The sequence below is a fragment of the Ranitomeya imitator genome, chromosome 1 (assembly GCF_032444005.1).
Source record: "Ranitomeya imitator isolate aRanImi1 chromosome 1, aRanImi1.pri, whole genome shotgun sequence".
Classification (NCBI taxonomy): Eukaryota; Metazoa; Chordata; class Amphibia; order Anura; family Dendrobatidae; genus Ranitomeya; species Ranitomeya imitator.
The window spans coordinates 418,513,054-418,541,049 of record NC_091282.1 but is presented as its reverse complement, the minus strand read 5'-3'; the positions used below and the strand labels follow the sequence as shown (position 1 = coordinate 418,541,049).

At 46.2% G+C, this 27,996-nt stretch overlaps 2 protein-coding genes across 7 annotated transcripts in view; both read right to left on the bottom strand.

Annotated features, from left to right (window-relative positions):
• Positions 1-8,626, bottom strand: part of PRUNE2 (prune homolog 2 with BCH domain) — a 458,932-nt gene extending 450,306 nt beyond the window's left edge. For all 6 annotated transcript variants that reach the window (XM_069763045.1, XM_069763070.1, XM_069763062.1 and 3 more), the window contains exon 1: positions 8,589-8,626. The gene's annotated coding sequence lies outside the window, so the exon portion shown is untranslated. The remainder of the gene's footprint in view (positions 1-8,588) is intronic.
• Positions 7,777-27,996, bottom strand: part of LOC138670324 (protein prune homolog 2-like) — a 157,573-nt gene continuing 137,353 nt past the window's right edge. The window contains exons 4-5 of the mRNA XM_069757594.1: positions 8,589-8,752; positions 7,777-7,853 (exon numbers count right to left, since the gene is read on the bottom strand). Of these exons, the coding sequence (XP_069613695.1) occupies positions 7,777-7,853; positions 8,589-8,752 (241 nt within the window). The remainder of the gene's footprint in view (positions 7,854-8,588; positions 8,753-27,996) is intronic.

Sequence of the window (27,996 nt, the reverse complement as noted above, 5' to 3'; positions counted from 1 at the left end):
TATCATGCAGCAGTGATTTCGTGGTGTATTTTGCCACGTGTCCCTGCAGCCTGATATATATAGGTCTCACTTCTAGAGCTCTACGAGTTAGAATTAGGGAACACGTGAGGGACATTCAGGCGGCCAAGTCAGCCCCTGATGTAGCGCTTTTGAAAACTATTCCCCGCCATTTCAGGCTGCGCCATGCTTCTGATCCCGATGGACTTAAGATTCGTGGTATTGATAGGGTCCATGGTGGGGTTAGGGGTGGTGACCTGAAACGGAGGTTGGCGCAGCTTGAGTGTCGTTGGATTATCACGTTAGACACTATTACACCGCATGGGTTAAATGAAAACGTCAGTTTTTCATCATTCTTATAACCGTGTGTGTCTGCTTAGGGGTTACCTCTGCCTTATATGTGATTTTTTATTATTATTTTTCTGATCGTCTGCCCTTGGAGCCTGTGTTTTTATGTATGTTTTTTAACTTTGTGTGTGTTTGTGTTTTTTATTCATTAGTGTATATCTCATTGGATTAACTTTCTACAGTGCTATACCCTCATTGTGATGATCATGCCAATGAATGATAGAACTATCTGGGACCCTGCATCAACCTTCAAATCAGTTGCGCATTGTGGACTTTGTGGACGCCTACCATCTTTAATGGATTAGAGAACTATGTCATATGTACATATGGGTTGTGGCGCTTTTATGATTATTATTTTTATAAATCATTTTGTTTATTTGGTTTGTTTAACAACGATGGTGCCCATGTATGACATGTCTGCTTTCTTGTTTCCACCCTTTTTTTGCGTCCTTGTGGGCGCTGTGCAGTATGTTTTGGTTGTTGTCATGGCAACCTTTCTTCTGCTCGTATTATGGCGAGTTTACCTTCTACTGCAGTCAGCGCTTGCGCTTTTATGTCTCTCTTACATGCCCATATGTGATATGTCCGCTCTGTCATTTCCGCCCTTCTCATGCGTCCTCCTGGGCGTTGCGTAGCGGGGTCTGTATGTTATTTTGCATGCAGCGTGGTGCGGTCACTTCCTGCCGCGGGTAGCGCATGCGCTCTGATGTCCCCTCTGCCTCTGATTCACGGCGGCGTCTCTTGCATGCGGTGAGTGTATACGTTGTTATGGGAACTCTGTCCCGACACTCACCGCTTCTTGACGCCGGCTGGGATGATTGGCTGGGACGGGCATCGTCCACATGCGCTCGTTAGACGCGGCTGGGGCGGGCTTTGCTCCATGCGCGTGATTGGGTCATGGTTCTCACTTGAGGGTATTTAACCTCTGAAATCTGCACATTTGCACACTGCCCCCTGAAGAAGCAGCGGTGAAACGCGCGTTGGGGTACCTGTGCGGTGGGTGTTCGGTTTCCCGTGGTAAGACACATGCAATTTTGCACATAGGCGTACTATTGGCACTTTTATTCGGGGAGTCATGGGGGTTTGATCTTCCTGCCACATGGCTTATACTATTATAGAGTGGCCCCTGTGATCCCTTGTGCGTCTTTCCCACATGACATGAGGGTTAGTGTATGGTCACTCCTTTGCCTCAGTATTCATGCACACTTGTGCTTTCCAGCTGACATATACTATTGCTGGAATTGATTGTATATTCATATATTTTTTTGAGTACCGTGCTCTCCCTCTTATTGTGAATTTGATTACCCTCTGCCAGTTTTGCATTATTGTTCATTAGACCTATCCAATTATATTATTTTTTTGTATTGTATTGTATGTGTTTTTTATGTCCTATTTGTGTTTTTGTATTATTATTAAAGATATTTTGATAGTTATTACTTCTCTTGGACTATCTTTCATTATTATTAGTACTTGTCTATACTTTTGGATTTAAAGACTCTTGGTTTTCTTATGTTTTCTTTATAGCTTTTTTGAGTTTTCCCTTTATTATGGTCATAATATATGGTCAGTTCTGGTATGTCATTTTAAGATTAGGCTTGTGGTTAGGGTTATGGATAGGGTTAGGGGTGTGCTGGGGTTAAAGTTGTGGTTAGGGTTGGGATTAGGGTTGGGATTAGGATTAGGGTAGGGATTAGGGTTACGGGTGTGTTGGGGTTAGGGTTGTGGTTAGGGGTGTGTTGGGGTTAGGGTTGTGATTAGGGTTATGGCTACAGTTGGGATAAGGGTTAGGGGTGTGTTGGGGTTAGTGTTGAAGTTAGAATTGAGGAGTTTCCACTGTTTAGGCACATCAGGGGGTCTCCAAACGCAACATGGCGCCACCATTGATTCCAGCCAATCTTGTATTCAAAAAGTCAAATGGTGCTCCCTCACTTCCGAGCCCCGACGTGCGCCCAAACAGTGGTTTACCCCCATATATGGGGTACCAGCATACTCAGGAGAAACTGCGCAACAATTATTGGGGTCCAATTTCTCCTGTTACCCTTGTGAAAATTAAAAAATTGCTTGCTAAAACATCATTTTTGAGGAAAGAAAAATGATTTTTTATTTTCACGGCTCTGCGTTGTAAACGTCTGTGAAGCACTTGGGGGCTCAAAGTGCTCACCACATATCTAGATAAGTTCCTTGGGGGGTCTAGTTTCTAAAATGGGGTCACTTGTGGGGGGTGATTAGGATTATGGCTACAGTTGGGATAAGGGTTAGGGGTGTGTTGGGGTTAGTGTTGAAGTTAGAATTGAGGGGTTTCCACTGTTTAGGCACATCAGGGGTCTCCAAACGCAACATGGCGCCACCATTGATTCCAGCCAATCTTGGATTAAAAAAGTCAAATGGCGTCACTTGTGGGGGGGTTTCTACTGTTTAGGCACATCAGGGGCTCTGCAAATGCAACGTGATGCCCGCAGACCATTCCATCAAAGTCTGCATTTCAAAAGTTACTACTTCCCTTCTGAGCCCCGACGTGTGCCCAAACAGTGGTTCCCCCCCCACATATGGGGCATCAGCATATTCAGGACAAACTGGACAACAACTTTTGGGGTCCAATTTCTCCTGTTACTCTTGTGAAAATAAAAAATTGCAGGCTAAAAAATAATTTTTGAGGAAAGAAAAATGATTTTTTATTTTCACGGCTCTGCGTTATAAACTTCTATGAAGCACTTGGGGGTTTAAAGTGGTCACCGCACATCTAGATTAGTTCCATGGGAGGTCTAGTTTCCAAAATGTGGTCACATGTGGGGTAGCTCCAATGTTTAGGCACACAGGGGCTCTCCAAACGCGACATGGTGTCCGCTAACAATTGGAGCTAATTTTACATTCAAAAGTCAAATGGCACTCCTTTCCTTCCGAGCCCTACCGAGTGCCCAAACAGTGGTTTACCCCCACATCTGAGGTATCAGTGTACTCAGGAGAAATTGTCCAACACATTTTAGGATCCAATTTATCCTGTTGCCCATGTGAAAATGAAAAAATTGAGGCTAAAATAAATTTTTTGTGAAACAAAAGTACTTTTTCATTTTTACGGATCAATTTGTGAAGCACCTGGGGGTTCAAAGTGCTCACTATGCATCTAGATAAGCTCCTTGGGGGGTCTAGTTTCCAAAATGGGGTCACTTGTGGGGAAGCTCCAATGTTTAGGCACACAGAGGCTCTCCAAACGCAACATGGTGTCCGCTAAAGATTGAAGCCAAGTTTTCATTGAAAAAGTCAAATGGCGCTCCTTCCCTTCAGAGCCCTGTCGTGCGCCCAGACAGTGGTTCCCTCCCACAAATGAGGTATCGGCGTACTCAGGACAAATTGTACAATAACTTTTGGGGTCCAGTTTCTCTTTTTACCCTTGGAAAAATAAAAAAAATGTTGCTAAAACATCATTTTTGTGACTAAAAAGTTAAATGTTCATTTTTTCCTTCCATGTTGCTTCTGCTGCTGTGAAGTACCTGAAGGGTTAATATACTTCTTGAATGTGGTTTTGAGTACCTTGAGGGGTGCAGTTTTTAGAATGGTGTCACTTTTGGGTATTTTCAGCCATACAGACCCCTCAAATGTGAGGTGGTCCCTAAAAAAAATGGTTTTGTAAATTTCGTTGTAAAAATGAGAAATCGCTGGTCAAATTTTAACTCTTATAACTTCCTAGCAAAAAGAAATTTTGTTTCCAAAATTGTGCTGATGTAAAGTAGACATGTGGGAAATGTTATTTATTAACTATTTTGTGTCCCATAACTCTCTGGTTTAACAGAATAAAAATTCAAAATTTGAAAATTGCGAAATTTTCAAAATTTTAGCCAAATTTCCATTTTTTTCACAAATAAACTCAAAAATTATTGACCTAAATTTACCACTAACATGAAGCCCAATATGTCACGAAAAAACAATCTCAGAACCGTTAGGATCCGTTGAAGCGTTCCCGAGTTATTACCTCATAAAGGGACACTGGTCAGAATTGCAAAAAACGGCCAGGTCATTAAGGTCAAAATAGGCTGGGTCATGAAGGGGTTAATTAACTTTATAATTTGATAGATTAGACATTTATGGACACAGCCATACAAAATATGTATATTTTGTATTTTTTTTATATTTCATTATTGCTAAGGAAAAGGGGAGTGATTTAAATTTTTACCTATTTTTTATATTGTGGAAAAACTTTTTCTTTACTTCTCAGTTTGTTAGTCTCCTTGGGGACTGGAACCTGCGACTCTTTGATCGCTTGTGTTATATACCGCAATACCACAGTACCAGAGTATTGCAGTATATGGTTAAAATGACAGTCTACTATCACACCCAGCCACAGGCTGGACATCACAGAATAGCTCACAGGACAGGGATGGATGGAGGCATTCAGCCATCCCCTGGCTGTAACGTCCACCCATCGATTCTATGCAATCATGTTGCAGGGGCAGCCAATGAGCGGTGGAACTAACGTCAGGGACGAATCATCTAGAGTAAATGCCACTGTCAATGACATGAGGTTGACCACAGCAATTGGCACGTGTGCCAATCACTACAGTTAAAAGTAAATGTCAGCTATATGTTGAAACATACTCAGTGGTCCTCCACCCACACAGACGGACATACATTAGACCTGGTATTCACCCGTCTCTGCTCTCTATCTTACTTTACCACCTCCCCTCTCCCTCTATCCGACCACCATCTGCTCACCTTCTCATCCCTGTCCTCCTCACCGGTCATGCATGTCCAGCAAAATGTGCACCCCCGCAGAAACCTTGCACACCTAGACACCCACACACTGTCTGACTCTATCCTACCACTGGCATCCATATCCTCACTCCACGACACAGACAGTGCCACTGCTTTCTACAATGCCACTCTCGCATCAGCTATTGACACAGTTGCCCCTCTCGTCCATGGCAGGGAGCGACGTATTAATAGACAACCTTGGCACAATAACACCACTAAAAAGCTCTGGCAAGTGTCCAGGGTTGCGGAGCGGCGTTGGAAGAAAACACACTTTAAAAATAAAATCGACCAGACAAGGCAAGTCTTCATTGTCCAGCCACCACAACCACTTTGTATACCAGACCAATGCCCAAACCCCATAACCTCCCTATCCAACATCACTGAAGGGGTGCTTAATTGTCTCCTCTCCAAATCGCACCTCACCACCTGTGCGCTCGACCCCATCCCACCTCCTCCCCAACCTCACCACCACACTTATCCCATCCCTAACCCACCTCTTCAACCTATCACTATCTTATGGCACCTTCCCTTCTGCTTTCTAACATGCCACAATCACGCCTATCCTTAAAAAGCCAGCCCTCAATCCAACTGCCATGTCCAGCTATCGCCAAATATCACTGCTCCCATTCGCTTCAAAACTCCTGGAGCAGCGAGTCCACTTTGAACTTTCCTCCCACCTCTCATCTAACTAGCTCTTTGATAATCTACAATCTGGTTTCCGCCCCCATCACTCAACTGAGACAGCCCTGACCAAAATCACTAACGACCTATTTACCGCGAAAGCTAATGGACAATACTCTGTACTCCTCCTTCTAGACCTGTCCTCTGCTTTTGACACGGTTGACCACTGCCTCTTACTACAGATCCTCTCCTCCTTTGGCATCAAAGACCTCGCCCTATCCTGGATCTCCTCGTATCTTTCCAACTGCACATTCAGCGTCTCCCACTCCCACACTACCTCCTCATCCCACCCTCTCTCTATTGGAGTCCCCCAAGGCTCTGTTCTAGGACCCCTACTCTTCTCAATCTATACACTTGGCTTGGGACAACTCAAAGTCCCATGGATTCCAGAACCACCTCTATGCTGATGACACTCAGATCTACCTCTCTGGCCCAGACGTCACCGCTCTGCTGTCCAGAATCCCAGAGTGCCTTTCAGCCATATCCTCCTTCTTCTCCTCTCGCTTCCTCAAACTCAATGTGGACAAATCTGAACTCATCATCTTTCCTCCATCCCATAGATCTTCCTTACCTGACCTATCTATCGCAATCAATGACATCATGCTTTCCCCCGTACCGGAAGTCCGCTGCCTCGGAGTAACCTTCGACTCTGCCCTGTCCTTCAAACCGCACATCCAAACTCTTTCCACCTCCTGTCGCCTCCAGCTTAAAAATATCTCCAGAATCCATCCTTTCCTCAACCATCAATCTACTAAAATGCTTGTGCACGCCCTCATCATCTCCCGCCTTGACTACTGCAACATCCTTTTCTGCGGCCTCCCTGCTAACACCCTTGCACCTCTCCAGTCCATCCTTAACTCTGCTGCCCGACTAATTCATCTCTCTCCTCGCTACTCCTCTGCTTCCCACCTCTGCAAATCTCTTCACTGGCTCCCATTCCCTCAGCGTATCCAGTTCAAATTACTAATACTGACCTACAAAGCCATCCACAGCCTGTCTCCTCCATATATCTCTGAACTAATCTCCCGATATCTTTCCTCACGTGATCTCCGGTCTTCCCAAGACCTCCTTCTCTCCTCCACACTTATTCGCTCCTCATCCAACCGCCTCCAAGACTTCTCCCGAATATCCCCCATCCTCTGGAATTCTTTGCCCCAACACGTCCGACTATCAAACACATTCGGATCCTACAGTCGGAACCTGAAAACCTATCTCTTCAGGAAAGCCTACAGCCTGCACTGACTCCACTGCCTCCTCATCACTACCAAAGCTACCGCCTCACCAACACCGGAGCTCGTGCAACCCTCAACCTACTGTCTCCTCCCCATAATTCTGTAGAATGTAAGCCCACAAGGGCAGGGTCCTCGCTCCTCTGTATCAGTCTTTCATTGTTAGTTTGTTTACTGTAAGTGATATCTGTAATTTGTATGTAACCACTTCTCATGTAAAGCACCATGGAATCAATGGTGCTGTATAAATAAATAATAATAATAACAAGCATCTGTCCAGTGTGGAGCGGGCTACGCTTCTGAACCTGTTCTAAAGTTGCTGGCACACTTCATGATGTAATGGGACATCATGAGGCGTTAAGAGGCTAAATTTGTAGGCTTTTAGCCAGAAAGAGGCATTTTTGTTAAAAATTAGGTTTAGGATCCCATCAAAGAAAGATTCAGTGCACTTTGTCGTGGCTGGTGGGCTCACAAGAATTGGAAAATTTCTGCCAGTGAAGTACCTTTATTTTATAAATATATTTTATATAGCAGTAGTGCAGTCCAAATTCAATATATTCAGTGTTTGCATACACCTTAGGGTTTACAGAGTGCTGCTATATTCTTTTATTTGAAGAAGAAGCTCAAGGGACTAAACATACACTGTATGCACATCGAGTTGTTTTTACATTGCAATGCATATGGTCAATCTTTAAAGAGTTTATTTAGTGCTTTTGCAGGCAGGTTACGGCAGTATGTTAACATACCCTAATAGATGAAAAAAACTTAAACCTTTCTATGGAGATACCATGAAGAACAAATACATAAATTCAAAAGTCAACATATGGATAACAGTCAATGACTCCAGGATCACTGTAAATAGACGTATGGTTAATTAAGATAAAATTCTGTGTCGTCACATTTTCTATACATAATAAAAAGTTTTGCTACAGATAAATGGTGTATTTAATATAGTCAAATTGCATATGAAACATTGATGCAACATTAGGAAAAAACAATATTCACATTTATGACTCTGTTTTGATCCCCACTGCTCGCTATTGCAGTTGTTACATTGGGCATTCTGAGTGAAAAGAATGCACATAATGGAGTTTTGATTACAGCTGTTTCAGATAATGGAAGGATAATGAAAGTTACATATTTCACCATCAAAAGAGAATTATATAAACATTTTTTTGACCAGAGAACTCTTAAGTATGCAATCACAGGACACTGATCCATATTCATTGTCCACTGTAGGGCATGCGTGTCATTATCACCAATGCCACACAGCCCCAGGATACAAAGTTAAAACAACCATCAGAGCTGTTCCAGCCACCCAACTGATGTGCAGATAGCATCACTTAATATTCCTGTCTAGTCCTACGGTACAGCTAGCTCCTGCCTTTTACATGTTCATTTTTAATATTCAATGTAATGCTACTCTTTAACAAACGCGTTACTCCCTGCTTCTTTTATGAAGCCTCCTGTGGTCTTTTAAGGGATTGTTAACCAAAGAATAGATCATGGTCTTTCAGCATGAGGAGATTTAGAAACACTCCATTACACTTTTCACTGTGTACAGTTTTATCAGGAGCAATCACTCACCTCTGAGTAGATGAGCAAGCTGTGGAGTAAGTAGCTCGGGCGCCTCCTCAAGAATCTCTTTTGCTACTAAGACAGAAGATGAGTCATGAAACTCTCGATTCCCATAATATTGCTTCTCTGGATTTATGGCTTTTATAACTGATGCCTCCAAACTTTCATCCTCACTGTATAGGAGCAAGAAAATGTTTGTTTGCAATCAACTTATGAATAATTTACACATATTATGGGGTAGTCAAGTAAACACTATTAAGTATGGAAAATAGTAGATGTAGAAATTAAAGAGAGCATAGTACTGTACATATAATGTCCAGCATTTACCCCCTAACCCGCCATTACGTATTATACAAAAATCATTCTGACCCACCAATATCAGGATCGACTGACAATCTTAAGGTACCTTCACACTGAACGATATCGCTAGCGATCCGTGACGTTGCAGCGTCCTGGCTAGCGATATCGTTCAGTTTGACACACAGCAGCGATCAGGATCCTGATGTGATGTCGTTGGTCGGAGCTAGAAGGCCAGAACTTTCTTTCGTCGCTGGACCTCCTGTAGACATCGCTGAATCGGCGTGTGTGACGCCGATTCAGCGATGTCTTCACTGGTAACCAGGGTAAACATCGGGTTACTAAGCGCAGGGCCGCGCTTAGTAACCCGATGTTTACCCTGGTTACCAGCGTAAAAGTTAAAAAAAAACAAACACTACATACTTACCTTCAGCTGTCTGTCCCTCGGCGCTCTGCTTCTCTGCCCTGTGTAAGCACAGCGGCCGGAAAGCAGAGCGGTGACGTCACCGCTCTGCTTTCCGGCCGCTGTGTTTACACAGGGCAGAGAAGCAGAGCGCCGAGGGACAGACAGCGGAAGGTAAGTATGAAGTGTTTGTTTGTTTTTTACTTTTACGCTGGTAACCAGGGTAAACATTGGGTTACTAAGCGCGGCCCTGCGCTTAGTAACCCGATGTTTACCCTGGTTACCGGCATCGTTGGTCGCTGGAGAGCTGTCTGTGTGACAGCTCTCCAGCGACCAAACAGCGACGCTGCAGCGATCCGGATCGTTGTCTGGATCGCTGCAGCGTAGCTCAGTGTGAAGGTACCTTAAGGCTATGTATACATTTGCAGTTGAGTCCGCAGCGTTTCGTGCGCAACCGCAAATGCATGGCAAAACGCATGATAACGCTGCGTCTTTTTATCCGCATCAACTTACGCATGATGGATAAAAAAAACAACGTTTGCATGCGTTTTTGCATGCATTTGCGGTTTATATGCGTTTGTTATGAAAAAAATTTTCATGGGAATTCTGTGCATAGACCCTTGTGCAAACGCAAGTGAATGCATTTCCTTGCGTTCCTATGCATTCCCATAGACTGTGATGCGTTTTGATGCACTCCTTCCGCAAGCGTCTGCATGGGTATGACGGCGGAAATTTGATGCCAAAAAAATTCTATCATGGTGTGTCAGCCGCGCCCAGCTTGCACACTGCGAAAATACGCATGCGTAAGCAAACGCGGGAGAACGCATGCAAACGCATGCACCTGTGTCTACAATGTTAAAGATAGGAAACCAAGACGCATACGGATGTATGCGTCAGAAACGCTGCGAACACAACCGCAAATGTGCAACCAGCCTAATGTGTTTGAGGGCCTCCCAACCCTTCCAGACAGAAGATGTTGTGGGGGGAAAAAAGATGGGTCATTTAAATTTTAATGCCCTACCATTTTGCTATTCAAGCAAGAAGCTGCTGTGAGAAAAGTCTGACTCTGGCTTTCTCTGTGTTTGAAAGCACATGGGAAATTTAGCTAAGTCAAAAGGAGAGCAATAACTGTTTGATGTGTATGGGGGCTTGACAGTATTTCCTCCATACAGTGTGTAAAAATGAATAAACTTTATCAATATATGTTATTACTTATCTTGTTAAAATCCCAAGTTACAGCCCATGTTAGAATCCAAAGATTCTATGCCACGTATCGATGACCTGCTCGATCAGTTGGCTGGGCCTAAGTACCTGACCATAATGGATCTGTACCGGGGATACTGGCAGATCCTTCTGACCAACGAGGCCCGGAAGCGCTCTGCTTTCATCACCCCATTTGGACTGTGTGAGTCCACCGTGATGCCATTCAGCATCAAGAATGCCCCTGCTACTTTTCAGCAGATGGTCAACGCGCTGCTCCAGGGACTTGAAGGGTACGCGGCTGCAAACCTGGATGATATCGCTATCTTCAGTCCCACATGGGATGATCAAATGGACATCTGACGCACATGCTTAGGCGGATCCACTGGGCAGGTATGACCATCAAGCCAGAAAAGTGCCAGTTGGGCATGAGCGTGGTCTTCTACCTTTGTCACCGGGTAGGCGGCGGAGGTTGTGAAGCTAGAACCCGGGAAAGTAGATGCCATCGCATCCTGGTGCACCCACAGGACTAAGAAACAGATCATGTCCTTCCTGGGGACTGCTGGGTACTATAGGAAGTTTGTTCCACACTAAATTCCCCTGGCCAAGCCCCTGACGGACCTCACCAAGAAAAAACTGCCTCTTGCGAAAGACTGGTCAGCCGCCTGCGAGACCGCTTTTCAGGCGTCCAAGAACGCTCTCTCCAGCTCCCTAGTACTACAAGCTGGTACCTTTGCGTGGCCATTTGTAGTACAGTGACTTTGGCCTCGGTGCCATGCTCAGCCAGGTCAACACAGCGGGCGAGGAGCATCCCATGCTGTACAGGAGCGGGAATCTATTGCTGAGAGAGGTGGCCTACTCCACGATGGTAAAGGAGTGCCTGGCAAATGTGTGGGCCCTGCAGCGTCTGCAGCCGTATTTGTATGGGCATCCCTTCATTATGGAGATGGACCAAAACCCCCTCAGTTGGTTTCACATGAACTCCGGGATGAATGGGAGGTTGCTGCGTTGGAGCCTGGTGCTCCAGCAGTACCACTTCTCCATTCGCCACAAAAGGAGCCGTGACCATAGTAACACTGATGGGTTATGCAGGCAAGGAGATTGAGGGAGTGCGCTAGGGGGAACACAGGAATGTGATGCCCCCTAGCGCCCTCTAAAGGGGGGAGGTGTGAGATATGGGAAAATGATATCTAATTGATATCATTTTGATATCTGATGGAATTCCCTATCAGATACAGTTTGGCCCAAAATACTTGCTCTAAATTCAGCCCCCCACCTTTGGAATTTCTTTCAGGCCAAAAGGGGAGTCAAATACACATTGAACAATGGAACCTCATTATCCAGCGAAGGCACTTCTTTGGACAAGACAGACTAATGTCTTTTTTTAATTTGCTTAAGCAAATAGGCCTTTGAAACTCTATCCGGGGGGGGGGGGGAAGGTGGGTAAAAGACATAGGCACCAAGTCCAGCAACTATCACAGGGTTTGAACTCTTGTGCAGTTACCAGCCAAATGGCTTCCTTTGTTGGACTCAGACATATTGGCACCACAGATCCCTGGCTCAACAGCACCAGACTCTGAGATATTGAATCTAAAAAATGACCTATAATAAAATAATACAATATCTCTGAACCTAGCTGAGCACATAATTGAAAGCCCATACCATGCAACCACCTATACAACTCTACGTGAGTTATAAAGCATAGCTACCAGGATTTCAATACGATAGCCAAATTTGGTCTCTCTGCACAGATATAATCTAGCATGAACCCAGTGGCGCCACCGCCGTCCCATTTAGAGCTTCGGGAGAAAAGTTATGCGCATCCACATGTCACGGCCTCGGATACTTACCTGCCTTCTCCCATCCCTCGACGCGCTCCCGACTCGGTCCCTCGCTGATCCTCCTCTGTCTTCTCCGGATCGTGGCGCGTTGTCACCTCGCGCATACGCGGTCGCACCTTCGCCGCTGGGAGGTCGCGACCTGGTGGCTCCTCCCCAGTATGGCAGCGTCCATTGGATATTTCTTCTCAGCGTCTTCCTAGGCAAGATGCCTGTGCTTCTTAGGGAATTTGTTGCATTACTTGCCAGCGCCTTTATCCTAAGGCCCCTTTTTGTCTCTACCGTACCAGCCCTGTACCCCTGCCGTTCCTGCCCTGTGTCTCTGCCGTGCCTGCCCAGAGTCTCTGCAGTGCCTGCCTCGTGTCTCTGCCGTTTCTGCCCTGTGTCTCTGCCATGCCTGCCCAGAGTCTTTGCCGTGCCTGCCTCATGTCTCTGCCGTTTCAGCTCTGTGTCTCTGCCGTGCCAGCCCAGAGTCTCTGCTGAGCCTGCCTTGTGTCTCTACCATGCCAGCCTTGGGCCTCTGCCACATTTGCCTTGTGTCTTTGCCATACCAGTCCTGTGTCTCCGTCGTGCTTGCCTGGTGTCTCAGCCGCACCTGTCCTGTGTCTCTGCGGTGCCACTCCTGTGTCTCTACCGTACCAGTCAGGCATCAAGTCTAGTCTCCCAGTTCTCCCTGCCTCTGTCCGTTTCCTTCAGTCCTCAGTTTCTTTTCCTCTCCTCCTTGTAGTCGCCCCTTTGGCTCTAGCAGTTGTGTCTCCATCCCCCTTGGGCCTGCTCCTAACGCTCCCTGTATAGGGTGTGGTTCCATCTGGCCCACTCTCCCTCGGGGGCTCTAGAGCCACGACCCAGAGGGTCCACTCTCGGGTTCTTACTGAATGCTAATACTACAGTTCTAGCCATAAAACCATGCTCTCAGATATGGGAGGAGAGGCTGCTAGGGGTTGGCACAGCATGTGGGAGGGAGCAGCCTAGGGGATAATAGGCAGCTCCTCAATTTGGACTGATGGTTTTTCTACTGGCAGGAGGCCCGTTAGTTGATGCAGCCAGGGAATTACGCAACAAAGATTTGAACTGGTGATTCATCAGCGCCTCCCTGTGGTCACATGCTACATAACACGGTAATTGTAATGTATCTGTATCCTACCCTTGTACTACACTCCTGACTGTATTCTTGTATATTGTTCTTGTATGCAGCTCTGGCAAAAATTTCATTTTTCATTTTCATGGGCAGCCAAGACCTGAGCCCCATTGAAAACCTCTGGAATGTAATCAAGAGGATGACGGATAGTCACAAGCCATCAAACAAAGAAGAACTGCTTACATTTTTGCACCAGAAGCAGTGTGAAAGACTGGTGGAAAGCATGCCAAGACGCACGAAAGCGGTGATTAAAAATCATGGTTATTCCACAAAATATTGATTTCTGAACTATTCCTGAGTTAAAACATTAGTATTGTTGTTTCTAAATGATTATTAATTTGTTTTCTTTACATTATTTGAGGTCTGAAAGCACTGGGGTTTTTTCAATTTTGACCATTTCTCCTTTTCAGAAAAAAATACAAAATTTATTACTTGAAATTCGGAGACATGTTGTCAGACGTTTATAGAATAAATGAACAGTTTACATTTTACTCATAAATTTTCCTATAAAGAGAAAAATCAGACAAATGGAACATTTTGCAGTGGTCTGTTAATTTTTGTCAAAGCTGTGTGTATACCTGTATCTTTCTAGTTAGCCTTTCGGCGATTAAACATAAAATTGATCTTGGGCTGCTCTTTTATCTCGATTCATGAATCCCCAAGTCTGCACGCTCGGTTCGTTATTATACTCTACCCAGGGGTTTGTTTCTGACCCGATATAAGCCTGTTGTGGAACTCTAAGTTGCAAAATACTCCGGTCACATGGAAGCGCACAGGACACAGATGAAAGGATTAAAAGTTTCTTTGTTTATTGAAATCCACAACGCGTTTCGACGGAACAGCTCCGTCTTCATCAGGTGAGTTTTTACAAAAAGCGGTAATGTTTGTCCTTAGCAATAACGTTTTTTCTTTTGAAAGGGCTTTCTACCGCCAGGTGAGGGGCTGCGCGATGGGGACGAGATTTGCCCCCAGTTATGCTAATTTGTTCATGGGGGCATTTGAGTCCGTCTTCATCGCGCAGTCCCCACTGGCGGTTGGCAAAATTGCCCTCTACCGCCGTTTTATTGATGATCTTTTTATTATCTGGACGGGTTCCGAACTAGAAGCACTGGATTTTGTTCAGTCCCTGAATATGAATTCTTGGGGACTAAAATTCACAGCCAACTTATCTAGTACAGCAATCCAATTTCTAGATTTATTGGTACAAGTTGACCCACATGGTCACTTTTCAACATCCACGCATTTCAAAAGGGTAGACGTAAATAGCTATCTAAATTTTAGCAGTGGTCACCTCCCTAATTGGATTTTAAATATCCCTTATGGGCAGTACTGGAGGATCAGGAAGAACTGCACTAAAGACAGTGATTTCTTCAAAGAAGCCGATATCCTGAAACATCGTTTTAAGAGTAAAGGGTACCCTAAAAAATTGGTTTCTGATGCATTCACAAGAGCCAGAGCCTTCACACAAAAAGAATGCATTGAGCAGATTAAAAATAAGAATAATAGGTCTGTTAAACCATGTGATTTCACTAAATGGAGTTTTATAACTACCTTTAATCAATCACATGGGGTCGTACGAAACCTTTTGAAAAAATATTGGTTCATCTTGAAAGGGGATCCAGTTTTATCAACACATATTCCTGCGCAACCTAGAACCATCTTCAGAAAAAATCGCACCCTTTGTAACATCGTTGCTCCCAGCAACGTAACTCGTGAGTGTGCATCCACATCTACTTGCCGGACACAACATAATCCGGGTTGCTTTGCTTGCAGGGCAGCTAAGTGTTTATGTTGTGGTTCCATCAGTAATGGAGCGAAAGAATTTCGGTCATATACTACGGACACCAGTTTTAATATTAACTGTCATGTAAACTGCCGCTCTAGTTATGTAGTTTATCTGATCGAATGTGGTTGTGGGCTGCAATATGTCGGGCGGACGATACAGGCTATGCATGCAAGGATGAATAAACACCGTCAGAACATCCGGAATGGGTATTTAATGCATAGTCTGTCAAAACACTTCCTCACAGTACATAATAGGAACCTAAGTTCACTAAAGCTTACCATCATAGATCAGATACCAAAGGATATGCCTGATCGCTTTACCAATTTAGTAAGAAGAGAAAGTTATTGGATTTTTAAACTCGGCACACTGGCACCTGAGGGGTTAAATCTCATCATTGAAAAGGTCACATAATGGCTGCATTTTTGCCCTGGTTTTTTTTTTTTTTTTTTTTTTTTATTATTTCGCATTTTATTGGTTTTATTTTAGTTGATTTTATATTATTATGCTGTATCCGTTTTTTTAATCTTTTTTGATATACTGTATATGTTTTTAAACTGCGTTGCGACTTGTATCTTAATTAATCATGTGATTCCACCTAATCATGTGTTCTGAACAATTGCTCCTTAAATCTCATTGGTTGGTGCTTCTTTATATACTCACTCTGGCCCACTCTCTGTATACTGACACCTGATGAAGACGGAGCTGTTCCGTCGAAACGCGTTGTGGATTTCAATAAACAAATAAACTTTTAATCCTTTCATCTGTGTCCTGTGCGCTTCCATGTGACCGGAGTATTTTGCAACTTACAGTTTATTCCTCTCCTGAGGCACCCGGCAGGAGCTGCATCGGACCTTTCTCAATCAACATCTCCCCTGACCGCCAGCCTGGCGCTCCGTTAGCCTGTCCTTTCTGTATCTATTTGTTGTGGAACTCTGACAGTGACGGCCGGGAGGTTTATATATATCCCCAGCCTGGACTGGTGATATATATTCTCCCTCACTGGGAGCACCTCAAAAACTCGTATCTATAAGGTAAGCCTCTCCAGAGACTATTTGCCCGCTGTGCAGTCCCTGACTGACCTGGAGTAAGTGGTGGCACCAGAGAGCCGATGCCTGCTGGGTCATTCTCTCTCCTTCTCAGAGGTGAGTGAAGTCAACACACCCCTTTCCTTGTACGATCCATCACACAACCCATTATTTTGTTATGCTGAATTAGTATTTATGTACAGTGGCATATAAAAGTGTGGGCTCCTCTGATAAAAATTATTGCTATTGTGAAGAGTGATGCAAGTTGAAGATGAAATTATCTCTAAAATGCCTAAAGTTAAATATTACACAATTCCTTTGTATTTTAGACAAAAAATTAGGCAAAAAATAATACATACTGTCATTTTTTTACATCTTAAAAATAATAAAAACAAAAATTTCCCAAAGCAAAACCTTGGGCACCCTGCATGGTTAGTACCTAGTAGCAACACGTTTTGCAAGTATCACAGCTTGTAAACACTTTTTGTAGCCAGCAAAGAGTCTTTCAATTCTTGTTTGAGGGATTTAATCCATTCTTCCTTGAAAAATTCTTTCAGTTCTGTAAGAAACCTGAGTCAACTTGCATGCACTGCTATTTTGAGGTCAAACCTTTAGCTTGAACCTTTTGAGGTAGTCTATTGTGGAGTTCGACTTGTTTTTAGGATCATTATTAGGGATGAGCGAATAGCTTCGGATAACTCCTTATCCGAGTAGCCATAGCGCTTCCCAAATAGCTGCCTCAGTAACCTGGATACCTGAAGTGCTCCCGATAATCAGTTGCTTGGCGCCTCAGCTGCATGTGTTGCAGCTCCAGGTATCCAGGGTCCCGATTCTGCTATTCGGTAAGCGCTATAGCTATTCGGATAAGGAGTTATCGGAAGCTATTCGCTCATCCCTAATCATTATCCATTTGTAGAAGCCATCCTCTCTTCAACTTCAGCTTAGTTTTACAGATGGTGTTATGTTTGCATCAAGAATTTGTTGAAATTTAATGTAATCTATTCTTCCTTCTACCCGTGAAATGTTCCCGTGGCGTTGGCTGCAATATAGCCCCAAAGCATGATTTATCCACCTCATGCTTAAAAATTGGCGAGATGTTCTTTTTCTGAAATTCTGTGACCTTTTTCCTCCACACATCTTTGATCATTGTGGTGAAATATATATTTTTTGCCTAAAATACAAAGAAAATGCGTCTTTTTTAACTTTAGCACTTTTAGAGATCATTTCATCTTCAACTGTCTTAGGCTAGGTTCAAATTAGCGTTTGAGTCCGCAGCGTATCATCCGCATGCGCAAATGCATGCAAAAACGCATGCAAACGCATGCTTACGCAGCGTTTTTTATCTGCATCATCTTACACATGACGAAAAAAATGTATGCGTGTGCATGCATTTGTATGTGTTTTGGTATGCGTTTGCATTGTTTATGCGCATGTGATAGATATTTCCAATGCTTCACAATAGCTTTTCCTTGACATCAGACACCCAGTAGGCGTGTCTCATGAGATTTCTTTATATATAGACACACTGCACTGATGAAATCCTCGTCTTTGGCTCAGAGGCGTAGCTAGGGTTTTGGTTCATGGGGGCGAAGCGCCTAACCAGGTAACCTTGATTACAACTCGGTGACGCCCCCTAATAGCGGAGGAGAACCTCAGTAGATGACCGCCCTATTACTGGAGATAATCTCTATACAAAGACCAACATGGATATTACCGCCATATGGTCAGTAGTAGATACCGGCCCTACAGAACATATAAGAGATCACCGCACAGTTGCAGATAATGACTTACCGCTGACGTTCTTTCTGATGGAATCGTTCATTTTTCCCATCTTTTCCATGTGGCCCAGACTGACATGACAACTTCTTCCACCCAGGACTCGGCTGCAGAGAATACAACAAAGACACGTTTAACTTCTCACATTCCAGCTATCACCATCTATTCCCAACCTGCACAAACTCCTCATCCTGCTGATAACCCAATACTGAGCCGCTGCTGCCGTATGTGTCCATATTACTGCTCCTGCTGTGTTGTTCTCGGTGCCCTCTAAATTATAAAGCAACCCTCTATAATATAGTAATGCCGGGCGCAAGTGCCCTGGAAAACAACACCCACATTTTGCCCCCTAGAAAGTAATAATGCCCTCTGTGTGCCCCTTTGATAGTCACAGTAACCTGAGTTCCCCTGTAACAATAAGTGCCCACTTTACATTTAATAAAGTCCCTAGTCTGCCCCTCTGTACAGCTCCCCTATACACAGTATAATGCCCTCTCACTGTATAGTACCATCCACACAGTATACTGACCCCTTAGTAGTCTCGAAACTGTTTGATGGCTCCAACACTGTATGATGGCCCCATCACTGTAATCTCCACTCTATATGATGGCCCCATAGATAACCTCCATCTATAATATAACGCTGGGAGCGTCACTCTGTCCGAAGCCTTTATAGACTGCGCAAGCGCAGGCGCCAGCGCAGTCTGGGCCTCACAGAGTGACGCTCCCGGGAGATCGCGGTATGCGTTCACACTGAACGCACACCGTGATCTCCAACAGAGAAGCAGGGACCGCCAGGGGGGGTGAGTATTGGCCATATTCACCTGTCCCCGTTCCACCGCTGAGCGCCGCCATCTTCCCGGTCTTCGGCCTGTGACCTTCAGTTCGGAGGGCGCGATGATGCGCTTAATGCGCGCCGGCGCCGCCCTCTGACTGAACAGTCACAGCCAGAGGAGCCGGGAAGATGGCGGCGCTCAGCGGTGGAACGGGGCCAGGTGAATATAGTAAGTGCTGGGGGGGCCTGAGCTGGCGGCGATACCGGCACCTGACCCCCACAGCGCGCCGATGTCCCCGCCTGCTCAGGCCCCCCAGCACTCGGCGCCCAGCGACCATAGGTGAGTATGTGTTTTTTTTATTTTTTATATTGCAGCAGCAGCATACGGGACATATAGAATGGAGCATGTTAAGGGGGCCATCAACCATAATGGAGCAGTGTACGGGGGCATATAGAATGGAGCATGTTAAGGGGGCCATCAACCATAATGGAGCAGTGTACGGGGGCATAGAGTATGGAGCATCTTATGAGGCCATAAACCATAATGGAGCAGTGTGGGAGCAGCACATGACAGAACGGGGGCGCAGGATGGGAGCAGCACATGACAGAACGGGGGCGCAGGATGGGAGCAGCACATGAAAGAACGGGGGCGCAGGATGGGAGCAGCACATGACAGAATAGGGGCGCAGGATGGGAGCAACACATGACAGGATGGGGGCGCAGGATGGGGACGCAGGATGGGAGCAACACATGACAGGATGGGGGCGCAGGATGGGGACGCAGGATGGGTGCAGCACATGACAGGATGGGGGCGCAGGATGGGAGCAACACATGACAGGATGGGGGCGCAGGATGGGGACGCAGGATGGGTGCAGCACATGACAGGATGGGGACGCATGATGGGTGCAGCACATGACAGGATGGGGACGCAGGATGGGTGCAGCACATGACAGGATGGGGACGCAGGATGGGTGCAGCACATGACAGGATGGAGACGCAGGATGGAGCAACACATGACAGGATGGGGGCGCAGGATGGGGACGCAGGATGGGTTCAGCACATGACAGGATGGGGACGCAGGATGGGTGCAGCACATGACAGGATGGGGACGCAGGATGGGAGCAACACATGACAGGATGGGGGCGCAGGATGGGTGCAGCACATGACAGGATGGGGACGCAGGATGGGTGCAGCACATTACAGGATGGGGACGCAGGATGGAGCAGCACATGACAGGATGGGGGCGCAGGATGGGGACGCAGGATGGGAGCAGCACATGAGAGGATGGGGACGCAGGATGGAGCAGCACATGACAGGATGGGGACGCAGGATGGGTGCAGCACATGACAGGATGGGGACGCAGGATGGGTGCAGCACATGACAGGATGGGGACGCAGGATGGAGCAGCACATACCAGGATGGAGACCATATGCCAATATAAATGCTCGCCACCCGGGCGTAGAACGGGTTCAATAGCTAGTATAGTATAATGTGCCAGATAGTCCTCAATATAGCACAAGGCAGCACCCCCATAGGCAGACCCTGTAGCATAAGGCAGCACCCCTATAGGCAGATCCTGTAGTATAAGACAGTACCCCTATAAGCAAACCCTGTAGTATAAGACAGTACCCCCATAGGCAGACCCTGTAGTGGCGGTGGAGCAGTGGATAGCACAGCAGCCTTGCAGCACTGGAGTCCTGGATTCAAGCCCCACTAAGGACAACATCTGCAAAGAGTTTGCATGTTCTCTCCGTGTTTGCGTGGGTTTCCTCCGGGTACTCCGGTTTCCTCACAAATTCCAAAGACATACTGATAGGGAATTTAGATTGTGAGCCCCAACGGGGACAGCAACGATAATGTGTGCAACCTGTAAAGCGCTGCGGAATATGTTAGCGCTATATAAAAATAAAGATTATTATTAAAAGACAGTAACCCTATAGGCAGACCCTGTAGTATAAGACAGTACCCCTATAGGAAGACCCTGCAGTTAAAGGCAGCCAGCACCCCATAGGCAGACCCTGTAGTATAAGACAGCACGCCTATAGGCAGACCTTGCAGTATAAGGCAGCACCCCTATAGGCAAACCCTGTAGTATAAGGCAGCACCCCATAGGCAGATACTGTATTATAAAGCAGCACCCGCTTAGGCAGACCCTGTAGTATAAGACAGTACCCCTAAAGGCAGACCCTGTAGTATAAGACAGTACCCCAATAGGCAGACCCTGCAGTATAAGGCAGCACCCCATAGGCAGACCCTGTAGTATAAGACAGCACCCCTCTAGGCAGACCTTGCAGTACAAGGCAGCACCCCTATAGGCAGACCCTGTAGAATAAGGCTGCACCCCATAGGCAGACCCTGTAGCCTAAGACAGCACCCCTATAGGCAGAACTTGTAGTATAAGGCTGCACCCCATAGGCAGACCCTGTAGTATAAGACAGTACCCATATAGGCAGACCCTGCAGTATAAGACAGTACCCCTATAGGCAGACCCTGCAGTATAAGGCAGCACCCCCATAGGCAGACCCTGTAGTATTAGTCAACACCTCCATAGGCAGACCCTGTAGTATAAGGCAGCACCCCCAAAGGAAGACCCTGTAGTATAAGACAGTACCCCTATAGGCAGACCCTGTAGTATACGACAGTAACCCTATAGGCAGATCCTGCAGTATAAGGAAGCACCCCCATAGGCAGACACTGTAGTATAAGTCAGCTCCCCCATAGGCAGACCATGTAGTATAAGGCAGCACCCCTATAGGCAGACCCTGTAGTATAAGGCAGCACCCCTTAGGAAAATCCTGTAATATAAAGCAGCACCCCCATAGGCAGACCCTGTAGTATAAGACAGTACCCCTATAGGCAGACCCTGCAGTATAAGGCAGCACCCCATAGGCAGACCCTGTAGTATAAGACAGCACCCCTATAGGCAGACCTTGCAGTACAAGGCAGCACCCCTATAGGCAGACCCTGTAGAATAAGGCTGCACCCCATAAGCAGACCCTGTAGTATAAGACAGCACCCCCATAGGCAGACCTTGTAGTATAAGGCTGCACCCCCATAGGCAGACCCTGTAGTATAAGACAGTACCCCTATAGGCAGACCCTGTAGTCTAAGACAGTACCCCTCCAGGCAGACCCTGCAGTATAAGGTAGCACCCCCATAGGCAGACCCTGTAGTATTGGCAACATCCCCATAGGCAGACCCTGTAGTATAAGGCAGCACCCCCAAAGGAAGACCTTGTAGTATAAGACAGTACCCCTATAGGCAGACCCTGCAGTATAAGGCAGCTCCCCCATAGGCAGACCCTGTAGTATTAGGCAGCACCCCCATAGGCAGACCTTGTAGTATAAGGCAGCACCCCCATAAGCATACCCTGTAGTATAAGACAGTACTACTATAGGCAGACCCTGTAGTATAAGACAGTACCCCCATAGGCAGATCCTGTAGTATAAAGCAGCACCCCGATAGGCAGACCTTGCAGTATAAGACAGTACCCCTATAGGCAGACCCTGTAGTATAAGACAGTACCCCTATAGGCAGACCCTGCAGTATAAGGAAGCACCCCCATAGGCAGACCCTGTAGTATAAGCCAGCAACCCCATAGGCAGACCCTGTAGTATAAGGCAGCACCCCCATAGGCAGATCCTGTAGTATAAGACAGTACCCCTATAGGCAGACCCTGTAGTATAAGACAGTACCCCTATAGGCAGACCCTGCAGTATAAGGAAGCACCCACATAGGCAGACCCTGTAGTATAAGCCAGCAACCCCATAAGCAGACCCTGTAGTATAAAACAGTACCCCTATAGGCAGACCCTGTAGTATAAGACAGTACCCCATAGGCAGACCCTGTAGTATAAGACAGCCCCCATAAAAAACACAATACTCACCTCCCTTCCTCCATGTTCCAGCGGTGGTCCGAGCTCCCACACCCACTCATTTCCTGACAGTGGGCGCTGGACAGTGACATCTGTTGTGAATTCTGTTATCAAACTCCCTCCTGTGGTCATGAATGGTACTTCGGCGAGTTCTGTCCATGGACTCCCTCTGGTGGCTGTGAGTGGAGCTGCTGGTTCTGAGGTTCCTTCCACAGGTGACTTAGTTTATTCTTTGGCTGGCTGCTCTATTTAACTCCACTCAGATCGTTACTCCATGCCAGCTGTCAATGTTCTTGTACTGGTTCAGTTCGTTCTTGGATCCTTCTGGTGACCTGTCTACTCCAGCAGAAGCTAAGTGCCTGCTAGTTAATTATTTGTTCATTGTTTTCTTGTCCAGCTTGCTATCATGATTTTGCCTTGCTAGCTGGAAGCTCTGGGATGCAGAGTGGCACCTCCGCACCGTGAGTCGGTGCGGGGGTCTTTTTGCACACTCTGCGTGGTCTTTTTGTAGTTTTTGTGCTGACCGCAAAGATACCTTTCCTATCCTCAGTCTGTTTAGTAAGTCTGGCCTCCTTTGCTGAAACCTGTTTCATTTCCGTGTTTGTGACTTTCATCTTAACTCACAGTCAATATATGTGGGGGGGCTGCCTTTTCCTTTGGGGAATTTCTCTGAGGCAAGGTAGGCTTAATTTTCTATCTCTAGGGCTAGTTAGCTCTTAGGCTGTGAAGAGGCGTCTAGGCAGAGTTAGGTACGCTCCACGGCTATTTCTAGTGTGTGTGATAGGATTAGGGGTTGCGGTCAGCAGAGCTCCCACTTCCCAGAGCTTGTCCTGTGATACTTTAACCATCAGGTCGTTCCGGGTGCTCCTCACCACCAGGTCTATAACAGTACAGCTGGCCCAAAGTGTTAATGCATCTCAATAGAGGGATAAGAGAGGTTCTGAGACCATTTTTGTTTCTCTGCAGTGTGTTTTGTCTTTCTTTTCTCCTTAACCTCTGGGTGGTTCAGGACACAGGTGTAGATATGGACATTCAAGGTCTGTCCTCTTGTGTGGATCATCTCACTGCAAGGGTACAAAACATTCAAGATTTTGTGGTTCAGAATCTGATGTTAGAGCCTAGAATTCCAATTCCTGATTTGTTTTCCGGGGATAGATCTAAGTTCCTGAATTTCAAAAATAATTGTAAACTGTTTCTTGCTTTGAAACCCCGCTCCTCTGGTGACCCCGTTCAACAAGTAAAGATCATTATTTCTTTGTTGCGTGGTGACCCTCTAGACTGGGCATTTTCCCTTGCGCCAGGAGATCCTGCATTGCGTGATGTAGATGCGTTTTTTCTGGCGCTTGGATTGCTTTATGATGAACCTAATTCAGTGGATCAGGCAGAGAAAATCTTGCTGGCTTTGTGTCAGGGTCAGGATGAAGCAGAGGTATATTGTCAGAAGTTTAGAAAGTGGTCTGTGCTTACTCAGTGGAATGAGTGTGCCCTGGCGGCAATTTTCAGAAAGGGTCTTTCTGAAGCCCTTAAAGAGAAGGTGCCATCAAAAAAAAAAATTTTCAGAAATTGTAAAAATGTAAAGAATTAATGATTACATTTTCTTAAAAAATATTATCATTTGTTTATAATTTAGTAAAATATGAAAAATAATTTGAAAAGTTTTGGAATTTCCACTTTTAAACACTAGGGGGAGCAGCTGCTGAAATTTCAGAAAAACCTAGTGTACAAATAGCTCACATTACTGCACTGCAGTAATTATGGGCGAGTCTGCTGACGTGTGTGATGTCTCCTCTCCTCCCCTTATGGGTGTTTGCTAAGGGATTAGAGAGGATGATATTCAGGAACCCAGTGAGCAGCCATTTTGTTGGTGACTGCCGTCACACTATCAGTATTTGGTCAGTATTTTATCTCAGTATTTGTAAGCAAAAACCAGGAGTGGAACAAATAGAGGAAAAGTATAATAGAAACATGTGCACCACTTCTGCATTTATCACCCACTCCTGGTTTTGGCTTACAAATACTGAGGTAAAATACAAACCAAATAATGATAGTGTGAAGGCAGCTTTATACTGACAAGTAGACAGTCACCAAGGATGGCAGGCAGCAAGGATTCTGGGAGATATGTGGTGGAGGGAGCAGGGTGACAGCAGCACAGAGTATTTCAGGAGAGCAGTGTGCTGGTCTATAGGGGCCCCCTGTTTGGTGCGCGGAGCAGCCAGGGATTGTACATAGAGCGCTGTCTTTTATACACATGGATGGACCGTCTGCTCCACAGAAATCCAGGAAACATTTCTGCGGATTGATGGCCTGGTCTGATCCAGACTTTCCATGCAGACCCCATTCCCCTCCTCAGATCCTGTCTTCCCCATCCTGTCCTGGCGATGTGTGAAAGCGAGGCGACAGGCGAAGTACGGGGTGACGCTGGGAAGGAAATGTAGCCATATAGTAACGATAAAAATGAGACCCCTCTCTTCAGCTGCCTCACCAGCCTTCCCCTGACTGCACCTAACTGGAGGCCACGCTGTCCCCTATATTACCCCAGACCCGCATGCAGGTGCTCAGCCAGAACCACCATAGAATGGGTCCGCTTTCTGAAGATAATACTGCCATAGTGTTCTCACATAATACCGCCATATAGATCACACATAATACTGCCAGTGTTCTCACATACCACCATATAGATCACACATAATACCGCCAGTGTTCTCACATACCACCATATGCTTCTCACATAATACCGCCATATAGATCACCCATAATGCCGCCACATAGATCTCACATGTATTGTAAATAAAGACTCGGCCAGAATAAAGTCCTTTCTTAATCTTTTTTATACCATACCGAACGCATAATCCTCGACTCCCTCATCTCCCACAACAAAAATAATAAACCACAATGGGGAAAGACACGCAGGGGGGAGAGGAGTGCATAGGAGAGGAATAGATACTGACTGCTGAGCCGTGTATCTAATCCTGTCCTGTGTGATACTGTGCTGCGCCGTGTATCTAATCCTATCTTGTGTGATACTGTACACAGGACAAGATTAGCTACACAAGACTAGATTAGCTACACAGGACAGAGGTAGCAGTGGTAGATGGTATATAGAGGCAGGCAGCAGTGGTAGATGGTATATAGAGACAGGCAGCAGTGGTAGATGGTATATAGAGGCAGGCAGCAGTGGTAGATGGTATATAGAGGCAGGCAGCAGTGGTAGGTGGTATACAGAGGCAGGTGGCGGTGCTATACAGAGGCAGGTAGCGGTGCAATACAGAGGCAGGTAGCGGTGCTATACAGAGGCAGGCAGCAGTGGTAGATGGTATATAGAGGCAGGCAGCAGTGTTAGGTGGCATACAGAGGCAGGTAGCGGTGGTATACAGAGGCAGGCAGTAGTAGATGGTATATAGAGGCAGGCAGCAGTGGTAGGTGGTATACAGAGGCAGGTAGCGGTGGTATACAGAGGCAGGTAGCGGTGGTATACAGAGGCAGGTAGCGGTGGTATACAGAGGCAGGTAGCAATGGTATACAGAGGCAGGTAGCGGTGGTAGGTGGTATATAGAGGCTGGTAGCAGTGGTAGGTGGTATATAGGGGCTGGTAGCAGTGGTAGGTGGTATATAGGGGCTGGTAGCAGTGGTATATAGGGGCAGGTAGCAGTGGTATATAGGAGCAGGTAGCAGTGGTATATAGGGGCGGGTAGCAGTGGTATATAGGAGCAGGTAGCAGTGGTATATAGGGGCAGGTAGCAGTGGTATATAGGAGCAGGTAGCAGTGGTATATAGGAGCAGGTAGCAGTGGTATATAGGGGCTGGTAGCAGTGGTATATAGGAGCAGGTAGCAGTGGTATATATGGGCAGGTAGCAGTGGTATATAAGGGCTGGTAGCAGTGGTATATAGGAGCAGGTAGCAGTGGTATATAGGGGCAGGTAGCAGTGGTATATAAGGGCTGGTAGCAGTGGTATATAGGGGCAGGTAGCAGTGGTATATAAGGGCTGGTAGCAGTGGTATATAGGGGCAGGTAGCAGTGGTATATAGGAGCAGGTAGCAGTGGTATATAGGGGCTGGTAGCAGTGGTATATAGGAGCAGGTAGCAGTGGTATATAGGGGCAGGTAGCAGTGGTATATAGGGGCTGGTAGCAGTGGTATATAGGAGCAGGTAGCAGTGGTATATAGGGGCAGGTAGCAGTGGTATATAAGGGCTGGTAGCAATGGTATATAGGGGCAGGTAGCAGTGGTATATAAGGGCTGGTAGCAGTGGTATATAGGGACAGGTAGCAGTGGTAGATGCATAAGAAAATAAAAACTCTGTACTTACCTTCAGTCCTCTTCAAGGAAGTGCTGAATCATGTTCAGGGAAGAGCAGTGTGACGATCTCCCTGCTCTGCTCTGAACAGGTCGGCAGTGAGCAGTGATTGCAGCCTGTGCTGTAATACTAAGTACAGGCTGCAATCACAGCTCCTGGCTGCAGATACTCACCCCGAACCTCTCTTCCCAGCAGCAGCTTCTCCCTGGCAGCTCCTGCTATGATCGCAGACACTGAGCTGTGTGTGCGATGACAGAGGAAAAAAACAAAATGGCCGCGATCTCCTCTCACAGCTGTGACGTAGCAGCTCAGTGGGCGTGCCCAAGTCACAGCTGAGAGGCAGGAGGAGCGGTCAGAGCCCGACTGTTGGCTCCTATGCCCATGGCTGCCGTAAGTGAGGTGTGCAAGTGTCGTGCCCAGACACTTTCACCCACACGAATGAAAATGGAGGCCTCCAGTGGCAAAAGTAAAAATGAATAAATAAAAAAGTATTAAAGTAGTACATTTACTTTTGTATTAAAAATAATTGATTATATAATCAATAATTATTAATACAAAAACTAAAATCACGGCACCCTCCCTTTAAGGATGTCATGGTGGGATTTCCCACGCCTGCTGGTCTGAATGAGTCTATGTCCTTGGCCATTCAGATCGATGGGCGCTTGCGTGAGCGCAAAGCTGTGCACCATTTGGTGGTATTCTCTGAGCATAGGCCTGAGCCTATGCAATGTGATAGGACTTTGACCAGAGCTGAACGGCAAGAACACAGACGTCGGAATGGGCTGTGTTTTTACTGTGGTGAATCCACTCATGCTATCTCCGATTGTCCTAAGCGCACTAAGCGGTTCGCTAGGTCTGCCACCATTGGTACGGTACAATCTAAATTTCTTTTGTCCGTTACTCTGATTTGCTCTTTGTCGTCCTATTCTGCTATGGCATTTGTGGATTCAGGCGCTGCCCTAAATTTGATGGACTTGGAGTTTGCAAGGCGCTGTGGTTTTTTCTTGGAGC